This window comes from Elephantulus edwardii, unplaced genomic scaffold, assembly GCF_000299155.1.
Source record: "Elephantulus edwardii isolate Elephantulus edwardi_28Jun2011 unplaced genomic scaffold, EleEdw1.0 scaffold00043, whole genome shotgun sequence".
Lineage (NCBI taxonomy): Eukaryota > Metazoa > Chordata > Mammalia > Macroscelidea > Macroscelididae > Elephantulus > Elephantulus edwardii.
The window spans coordinates 12071378-12081134 of NW_006399793.1; the positions used below are offsets into that span (position 1 = coordinate 12071378).

Consider the following 9757-nt stretch of genomic DNA (forward strand, 5'->3'; position numbering starts at 1 on the left):
TCGGGTGCGCCGCACACGCCGCAGACCCCGGGCCAGCCCGGAGCGCCCGCCACCCCCGGCACGGCGGGGGACAAGGGCCAGGGCCTGCCCGGCTCGGGCCAGAGCCAGCAGCACATCGAGTGCGTGGTGTGCGGGGACAAATCGAGCGGCAAGCACTACGGCCAATTCACCTGCGAGGGTTGCAAAAGTTTCTTCAAGAGGAGCGTCCGCAGGAACTTAACTTACACATGCCGTGCCAACAGGAACTGTCCCATCGACCAGCACCACCGCAACCAGTGCCAATACTGCCGCCTCAAGAAGTGCCTCAAAGTGGGCATGAGGCGGGAAGGTGAATATTTCTTCTCTGCTACTCTCCCCGCGCTTCGCCCGGCTCCCTGGCCCTCTTTCTTTCTCCTCGCGGGGGTGGCTGCAGTGTGGGGCTGGGGCTCCAGCGGTCCCAGCCCGTCCCACCTTCCCCTGTCCGCGCTGCTTTCCTCCCCCTGCGTCTTAACCCCCCCTCCCCAGCTCGCTGCCGCTGCCTCCCCCTCCCGGCCTGCGCTCCTCTTCCCGGCTCCCCAACCCCGCCCGCTGCCTGCTCGGGATTGTGTCCCTGGGATCGTGAGCTATGGCTTAAAATCCCCTTCTTCCCTCTGTCTTGGATGTGCTCAGTGTCTCTTTCGTGTCTCTTTCCCGGGTGTGTGTGTGAGGATGCTTGGGGCTGTGCAAGCATGAACTTGGGGCGGGGGTTGATTATTTCCCCAGAAAACTGTTTCTGTGGGGTTTGTGGTTTTTTGGTTTTTGTGTTTTTTGTTTTGTTTTGTTTTGTTTTGTTTTGTTTCCATTCCACTTTCCCATCCACCTCTTCATGGTCTTTATTTAAAATGGGAGAGGGCTGAGGACTGGAAGACCCTGAACCGTAGATTCATTGCTGCCACCATCCTTTTGGAAGCTTAGCTTGGGTAAAAAAGGAGTGAGATTTATTGCACTTGTAGGTCTAATTAGGGGGGAAGGGGGGCTTCTCGCCCGTTCACTGGTTCCTTCTCTTCTCCCCGGAGCCGGGGCCGCCTCCTCTGGAGCTGTGGCCTTGTTTTCACCCCTCGACTTTGAAAGGAAAGTTTGTGACTGAGCCGTTCTTTCATAGTTGTGTCATTTTTTTAAAAGCATGATACTCCTTTTATTTCTTCATCAAACTCCACCCTCTGCTTAAATACTGCATACAAATTACAATTTACTACGCATTTACCAATCCTTCTGATTTGGTTATAATGCATAGACTGCAGCTGGCATGTACTTGCACATCATTTAATCCCTGGGCTGTATGGGTTTGTTGTTTGTTTTGGATTTTTTTATTTAAAAAAAAAACCACAACAACCCACCACTTTTGATTTAGATATGTTTCATGTTCATGTGTCAAGAGAGACAATACTTTCTTATAAATATATTTAGCTGTGTACAGTTAAAGTTTATCTCCCAACAACGCTTAAAGCTGTCTTATAGTCAAATTAGCAGGCAAGTCAATTTTGTAGAATGCAGATTACTCCTTCTTATAATTGACTTTAAAATTATATTTTATATGCCACAAGCAAAGAAATTTAATTCTCTCAGGTCTCAAGGAGGAGGCAAATATGACTAGTTCATTTCTAGCTCCAGGGAGATTTTGTAGGCATCTGGAGGGGTGGGGGGAGACAACTTTGAATTGTGCTCTCATTTAATTGAAAAATAACTGCCAAGTTCAAAACTATAATTAGGAAAAAAGTATTCTAGCCATTATGTTTCAAGAGCTTAAATTGCACTGGGACTTGCATTAACATTGGAATCAAAGCAAACTTAGGAAAATAGTGTACAAACTGAAATAAGAGTTATGTGTGCATGGACATATCTATATTAATTTGTTAGAGGAAGAGTTCAGTAGCCCTAACTTTTCCTAAAGTTGCCTTTGTTTACATGGCAATTTAAAACGCTGGCAGTGTTGAAGTAAAACATACACATTTAAAAAAAAAAAAACTTTGGTCAGCTTTAAGAACTCAAAGCATGCTTACGTTTTGCATTCAGATGGTTAATGAATCCAGTGTTTTTGCAGTTGCAAGCTCGTGCATTCACTGGGCAAAAGCTGGCTGCAGGTTGCAGTGCCACGACGCAGGACAGAAATTAATTCTATTTCCTACTTTTTTCCAATAATGTTTGGCTACTGTAAGTTCAACTTCTTTTCTTGACAATAACCCATTTTCTGTTACTTTTAGCAGTGAAAACTTTGTGTGGGGCGACTAGAAGGGAAGAGGGGAGGGGTGCAGGGTAGTTATCTACTCAAAAGTTGAGTGGTTAGATGGGTTTGTAACTTGTGTCTATTTTGAGGATAACCTTATAGCATTTTTAAAAAATAATATATGGAAACCTTTTATGAGCAAAACGCTGCATGATTAGGAATTAGGAGGCCGCTAGACATTTCCCCAGAACCACAATCTTTCTCTGGTTTCGCCTGTGAATATAGATTTTTAAATCCTGGTTTGTTTCAGTCTGCAGGGATGAGTAGGGTTTCATTTTTCTGTGTGATCTTCTTTGGTGGCGGACTGGTTGGCATTTTCTTGGCATTAGGTGCTCGGCTGACCATGCTCGGCTGGGGGCCTTGAAGTCAGGCCTGGCTCAGGCAGGGTTGGGGTGGCCAAGGGCGCAGGAGATGGCTGGGCACAGGGGGCCCGTGGAACTGGAGGGCCTTGCCCCAGCTCCACTCACGATGTGGGCTGTGAATGAAAACAAGCGTGAGAGAAGGGACACGGGGCACGTGTGGCTGAGTGGAGAGCCTCCGCTTTGTGTTGGGTGCGCTGCTGCGCAGCGATGTTCGCAAGCCCTCTGGATGCACATTGCCTCTTTTCTCTCTTTCTTTTTGTCAGCGGTTCAGCGAGGAAGAATGCCTCCAACCCAGCCCAACCCAGGCCAGTACGCGCTCACCAACGGGGACCCCCTCAACGGCCACTGCTACCTGTCGGGCTACATCTCGCTGCTGCTGCGCGCCGAGCCCTACCCCACGTCGCGCTACGGCAGCCAGTGCATGCAGCCCAACAACATCATGGGCATCGAGAACATCTGCGAGCTGGCCGCGCGCCTGCTCTTCAGCGCCGTCGAGTGGGCCCGCAACATTCCCTTCTTCCCGGATCTGCAGATCACCGACCAGGTGTCCCTGCTGCGCCTCACCTGGAGCGAGCTGTTCGTGCTCAACGCGGCCCAGTGCTCCATGCCGCTGCACGTGGCGCCGCTGCTGGCCGCCGCCGGCCTGCACGCCTCGCCCATGTCCGCAGACCGCGTCGTGGCCTTCATGGACCACATCCGCATCTTCCAGGAGCAGGTGGAGAAGCTCAAGGCACTGCACGTCGACTCGGCCGAGTACAGCTGCCTCAAAGCCATCGTGCTGTTCACGTCAGGTGAGGCTGCGGTCGCGGGGAGGGCAGGCCGCGCCTGCAGCGAGCGCAGGCCCCGCACCACGCGCCTGGGCCTCCCGCTTCCTAGCGCAGCGCGCCGCCCAGCACGGCGCTCATCAGGCCAAACGACCCCGCCGGGTCAGAGCCCTGGGGCCTCCGGCGCGGAGATGCAGCTACTCATGGCCCTGCCATGTTAGGGAGCAGCGCGGCCGTGCGGGAGCCTAGGCGGGCGGTGCGGGCGCGGACAGCGGGTGGCAGGGCCTCGCGGCTTGGCCCCCGGCGCGGGGCCGCACAGCGGCGGCGGGTGCGTGTCTGTGTCTGTGGGAGGCGGTGCTGTGACTCTAATCTGTCTGGCTGCGCGCGTGTGCGGTGTGTGTGCGGTGCGCGTGTGTAAGCCAGAGCTCAGCGTATCTGGGGGAGGAGAGAGAAGCCAGAGAAGGTGGGAATGTGGCTCGCTCCTCTGTGTGGCACGCTCCCTGGGTGAGTTTCTCCGACACACAGAGAGGTGGAATGAGAAGGATCCGCACAAATAAATCATAAATAATCCCGCTTTACTGCTGCTTGATTTTCCCTTATCGGAAACCATTCATGTTTGCAGTTGCTGAGGTTATTGAGAGTCGTAAAAAACGGATTCGATCTAAAACAAGAAAGATAAAAACAAAAGCAATTCTGTAGGGCCCGCAAGTATGAGAGGATTCCTGATAAATCTCATGGCTATGCAAAACCCCCCCCCCAATATTGGAAATTTAACAGATTGCCTTAAAAATATCAAATTAAGTGTAGGCGGTGGTAACATGCATGTTAACAATTTCTCTTATGATAGATGGTTCAAATTAACTTCCAGGAAAGTGCATTAACGTTGCCTTTGAAGGGCTCTGGTCTGAGCCTCTGAAAACACTGGCCGCCTTTTATTATTGTAACCTGCAAGGGGGAAACATATAAACACCCAGGACAGCAGGTAATGGGGGGAAATATAAACAAAGCCAGAAAGGCTGCTGCTGGTGAGGAGCAGAGCTGCTCAGATTCGGTCCTGGGCCCTGCCCATTGCCAATAGTGGTAGCTGCCGTTTTACCACCATTATTGGCACTATTGTTTTTAATTCCTCCACTTGGTGAACAAATAAACCATCCTAATAAATCTATCCTACAGCCAGGCCCTCCAAAGGCCAAATTAAAACCATTCTTGAGTAAAGATGGCAAAACCCCTTTCCGAAGGCCTTGTTGAGCAGTAAGCAGAGGTATAATCTATCAATACTTCTTGGCTTTCATGCGTGAAGAATCGTATTTACATTGTATTAAAATGACTCTTAAATTTGCACAATATTGTAATGTAGCAAATGTAGTATTAATATCGATCTGAGCAGCAGATAATTTATTTAGACAGGAGCATCTCATTTGTATGCAGGGTGGCCAGAGCCATGGACTTGGACTGCCCCCCTTTTACTTTCAGTGCAAATGCAGGTCTGCTAGTGGGAGAGGGAGTTATTCTTTGCAAGAGGATAAAGTGCAAACCTTAAAACAAATGGAAGATTTATTGAATAGCCTCCTCGGTGTTTGAATGCATTTTATCTTAATAAGTCTTCTTGATGGAAACGTGTTTTTCAAAAGTGACAAAGAGCCTGGGAAGCAGCGACCAGACTGCTTTAGCTCTCTGGCAGGCTGGGGCCTGGCTCATTCTCTACTACCCGGCTCTTTAGCCAAATTCATCAGGAAGCAGGCCAGTGTCAGGGAGGCTGGGGGTTTTTCAGTCTCATCCAGCGAGGAGTCTTAAAGCAGAAATGTGAGTTGGAGCTGGACAGAGGTCTTCTCAAGAAAAAATCTCCCCTCCCTCTTCCTTGTCCCCCCTGAGGTTCTTTGAACCCCCTTGACTTTTCTGATCTCATGCCCTTTCCCAGAGAGAAGCAAGGACTGTGTAGGCTCCAGAGAAGATTGTGGAATTATTAATGCTTTTCTTTCAACTTTCCATTCTAAAACTCCCCTGTGAAAAGTGTTCCTTTAAAAATAAAAGTTTTCCCAAAGAACTTGCTTGAACCAAGTCATCAGGGTGCTAGGGGTGTCTAGAAGTGAACAATAACATTATTTTGTTGGAAAATTGCAAGCAGAATATCTGAAAATGGAAATAGAGCTGTCAGTAGTAATTCACCCCTCTCCTCTATACAACACATTTCCACTTTTGACTAAACTTGTTTTGATTGCTAGCCAGAAGGGAATTCATGGGAAGCCTTCTCAAAGTCATCCAACTTTTAAGCAAACTTTGAATGATGGAAAAGACAGTTTTAGACATATTGTCCAACGTGGTTTGCTCTGGCTAAGTATTTGAAACTGGCACGGGTCCCCCGTGGTGGTTTTCACATTTGGCCTCCGGATGGCATGTTTAATCCTTCATATTCTGGACTGCATCCAAGGACTAGGTCATGACCTGAACTTATTTTTTAAAAAAATTCATTAATTCATACACCTAAATATTCCTTCAAATAAATGAGACCTTCCCTGAAAGCCATCTAGTTAACATAAATACAATAAATCCATTTTCAGTGCAATAATAACTTTGATTTCTAGTTATGGCAGCTGATTACATCTATATTTCCTGAACACTAAACTCTTCTGAATGCACAACATGAAATACATTCTCCACACTACAAAGGCTAAGCCGGGAGTGCTTGAGCAATAATGGTTATTTATTTACATAATTTCTTTTCCATACACTGCAGAAGAAATATGGAAAGTTCTTGCATTGACACCACTGTATAATAAAAAGTGGGACATGGATTTGGCACATTCAGTCACCTTTTCTTCTCTGGAATCTAACTCATAGAGTGTAAATATGTAGCTCGGGCCACCGTTCCCTACTACCCAGCTTGGCCATCACACACCCCTCAACTGATCTGAGAGACCATCCCATCTTCCAAAGAAGGGGCATTTTGTTGAAGTGGGAGAAAATAAAGGAACCTCTCTGGTGGGAAGTGAGGATAGAACAAGCTCCTACTGAGGAAAGTCACAGGCCTGGCCAGCTGACATCTGGCAGCGAGAGCCACCTATGGACATAACCTCCTCCAAAGGAGGAAAGAAAATGGAAGTGGCCAGCCCAGGGCTTAACTGTGTATTTTCTGGGCTCCCCTCCTTTACAGTAGCCTAGCTAGGAGTGGAGTAGTCCAAACTGTAAATGTCAGATAACTATTTTACCCACCTGAAGGGAATGCCATATCCGTCTTGTGTGTACTTTTCTTATTGCATTTTCTAGGACTAAAAGGGATATTGTGTTATAAAGGGAAGATAATGCATGTAAAGCAAGGTAGGTAAGTACTAGGTATGTGAATAGATAGAGATATTGAGTCTGCATGGTGGACATTCATTAGGACAGATTAGCAGCAAAGTAGACCTAGGGGTCCTCTCTGTAAGCAGTAAAACTTCGGTGGAATATCCTGTCCTGCTCCGGCTTGCCAGGAAACCATATCTAACAGGTCAGAATGGATGTGCCCCAGTGGCCGGCTGGAGTAATTAGACATCTGAGAAGAACCCAGTCTGGATCTGGGGTCAAAGGGGATTTCCCTCAGAAGTTCTTGAATTATCGCTGGTTTTATTTATATTTTTGCTTGAGGGCATAGCCTTGTAGATGAAGGTGTCAGAATGCTTTGTAAATCCCAGTTTTTGAAATATAAAGACATAAAGCTCAGAAAGTCTGCACACACAGGTTTCCCTTTGAATCATTTGTTGTGTCTTCTTCGGGTCATACTTGCCCATTCACAATTATACAGTGTCCTTTTGGGGGCATTACCATGCATGAATCTCTCCCCAGATCTATATATTAGCAAACTCTGCCTTTGATCTCTAGTCAACCTCCTGACTGGCTAAGGGCTCCTCTGTGATCCTCCTGTTTTTAAATATTTATTATTAATACGAGAAACAACATGGGCATTTGAACCAGGAGAGGAAGACTTCTTTCCATTTCTCTGATTCTATCATCCCCTTCATTTGCCTGCCTCTAGTGACTGCAGCAATGGGCTCAAGTGTGTCAGAGAGTGTGAGGATGGCCCAGGGTAGGACAGGTTCAGATCCGTTCTTCATAGGGTGGCTATGAGTCAGACTTAGCTCGACAGCACTAGTTAGTTGCAAGAGTAATATGCTGCCTTGAAATATCTTTAGAGGACCATGAATGGCCTTGATTGGTGTGAGATAAATACCTTTTTCGAGATACCATTCCCTGAGTGGGGGTGCCTTTTCTTCCCTTGGTTCTGCCACAGGAAAGTGGCCTCCCTTTATTCCTACATCCCTTGCCTACCCTCCACCCCCACCCCAATGCTGAAGCAGCAGCAGCAGCAGCTGCCTCTAGCCCAGCTTTGTGTCTGTTACTGAAGATGCCTCCTTGCTCCAGCCTGGAGTAACTGAGCCCTGCTCCTCTTGCTTATTGTACAGCTTACAGAGATGTGACCAATTTTCAATTACTTGATCTGAGGCACAGATAGAAGTATACACCCTCGCTGAGGATTTGCCACAGAGTCTTTGCTTGCATAGATAGTGGATCTCCAATCCTGTATTGCTAAAACATGGACTTCATCTGATTCAGAGTACTGCCAGCCCAGGGTTCCTTACCCCCTCCCAGGGTTTGTTCACTGCACAATCTAAGTTCTCCTGGAGGTCTTCAGTTGCAGTCATTTGGGCTTGAGAGGAGATTCCAAGAAGCTGTTAGTTGCCTGCAGACTGCATGTTTCTCTAGGGCTCCTGAACACCCAGAAATCAGGGGCAAAGGGGGCAAAAGTTCCCCCTTTAATAAGCACAGCCAGGAAGATGCTCCCCTGCAGGCTGAGGACAGGTTGCTACACACAGCAAACATGGGCCCAGCATCTCACATTATTCAATCCAAAGGTGAAAGAGGAAAAACAAAGGGACTAGAGAGGTTGCTGCCTCTGCCTGTGTCTGCTTCTCTCTCCAGCTCCCCTAGGCGTGGTGGGGGTTTGATTTATTTTTATTTGTCTTAGGGGTTCAGGGAAGGAAATAGCTATGAAGGGGCTAGGGAGAAAGCTTATACAGAGAGAAAGAGTATGTCTTTCCATCTCTTCCTTTTATTTCCTTCTCCGTTCATTGATTTACTTGTCGTGGTGACTTCTTGTTTGGCCTCTTCTGATCGCCGACCTAACCATGTGCCTCCCCCCATCTCTCCCTCGCGTGGCCGCCTGGGGCAGACGCCTGTGGCCTGTCGGACGCCGCCCACATCGAGAGCCTGCAGGAGAAGTCACAGTGTGCCCTGGAGGAGTACGTGAGGAGCCAGTATCCCAACCAGCCGAGCCGCTTCGGCAAACTGCTGCTGCGATTGCCCTCGCTGCGCACGGTGTCCTCCTCTGTCATCGAGCAGCTCTTCTTCGTCCGTTTGGTAGGTAAAACCCCCATCGAAACTCTCATCCGCGATATGTTACTGTCCGGGAGCAGCTTCAACTGGCCTTACATGTCCATCCAGTGCTCCTAGACCTCGGGCGCTTCCCACCTGCCCCAGCCCCCCTTGAGACTCAGAGGACCAGCCGGGGGGCCAAAGACTGCAAAGCCACGGGGGACGCCCGAGTCAACATGGGTGCGGCCTGGCAGGGTGGGAGGAGGGCCAGGACAGGAATAGCCCACCCTGCAGAAATGCAACCCGAGCTCCAAACCAGGAGAAAAAGAGACTCTTAGGATCAGATCTGTGAGCACGTTGGAAAGGAAAGAAAAAAAGAGCTTGTGTTTGGTGAGATAAAGGAAAAAAAAATTGGAAGAGAGGACCATGAGAATTTTAATAAAACAGAAGGAGACTATTGGACCTTCCAGGATTTATTGTGGACGGATGTGGATATATTCTGTACAGAAAAACCACACACGTGGAAGTGGACAGAATCCTATGTAGAAACACACACACCCCCCCCCACCCTGAACATTGTTATTCATTTTGTAAAATATTAGCCTTTATTTTCATTTTTTTGTAAAATTTAAACATCGTATGCGCATAACGGAGAAAAGGAAACAAGAATTAGGGGAAAATAACATTTTCCAAATAATTATAAAAGAATTGTCCTGTGTCTATGTATCTATATCTGTTTTGTATTTTTTTCTGGTTCCAAACCAGATTTCCTGTGATTCTATACTAATAATTTTTGATATAACCCTTTGCTTCTTATAATGAGTGCGATATATGTTGTCGAGGCTGTTCTTCAAGAATTAAAATTGAAGTGAAAATTTAAACAAAAATAAAAGAATTTAGCAAAAACCACGTGTCTGGTTGCTTGGCAGGTGTCACAGTGCAAGAGAAGCCCTCAATTAATTTCCACCTTAATTACTATCAGAAATTAATTTGGGGGGAGTGGGTGGGGAGGACTGAGCTAACTTTTATGGACCCTAGTCAAG

At 47.6% G+C, this 9757-nt stretch overlaps 1 protein-coding gene across 1 annotated transcript; it reads left to right on the top strand.

The window, feature by feature from the left end:
• Positions 1-2156: 2156 nt before the first annotated feature.
• Positions 2157-8852, top strand: NR2F1 (nuclear receptor subfamily 2, group F, member 1). The gene is made up of 3 exons (XM_006885361.1): positions 2157-2169; positions 2868-3395; positions 8572-8852. Exons 1-3 carry the CDS (start codon positions 2157-2159, stop codon positions 8850-8852), a joined length of 822 nt encoding a protein of 273 aa, XP_006885423.1.
• Positions 8853-9757: the final 905 nt, after the last annotated feature.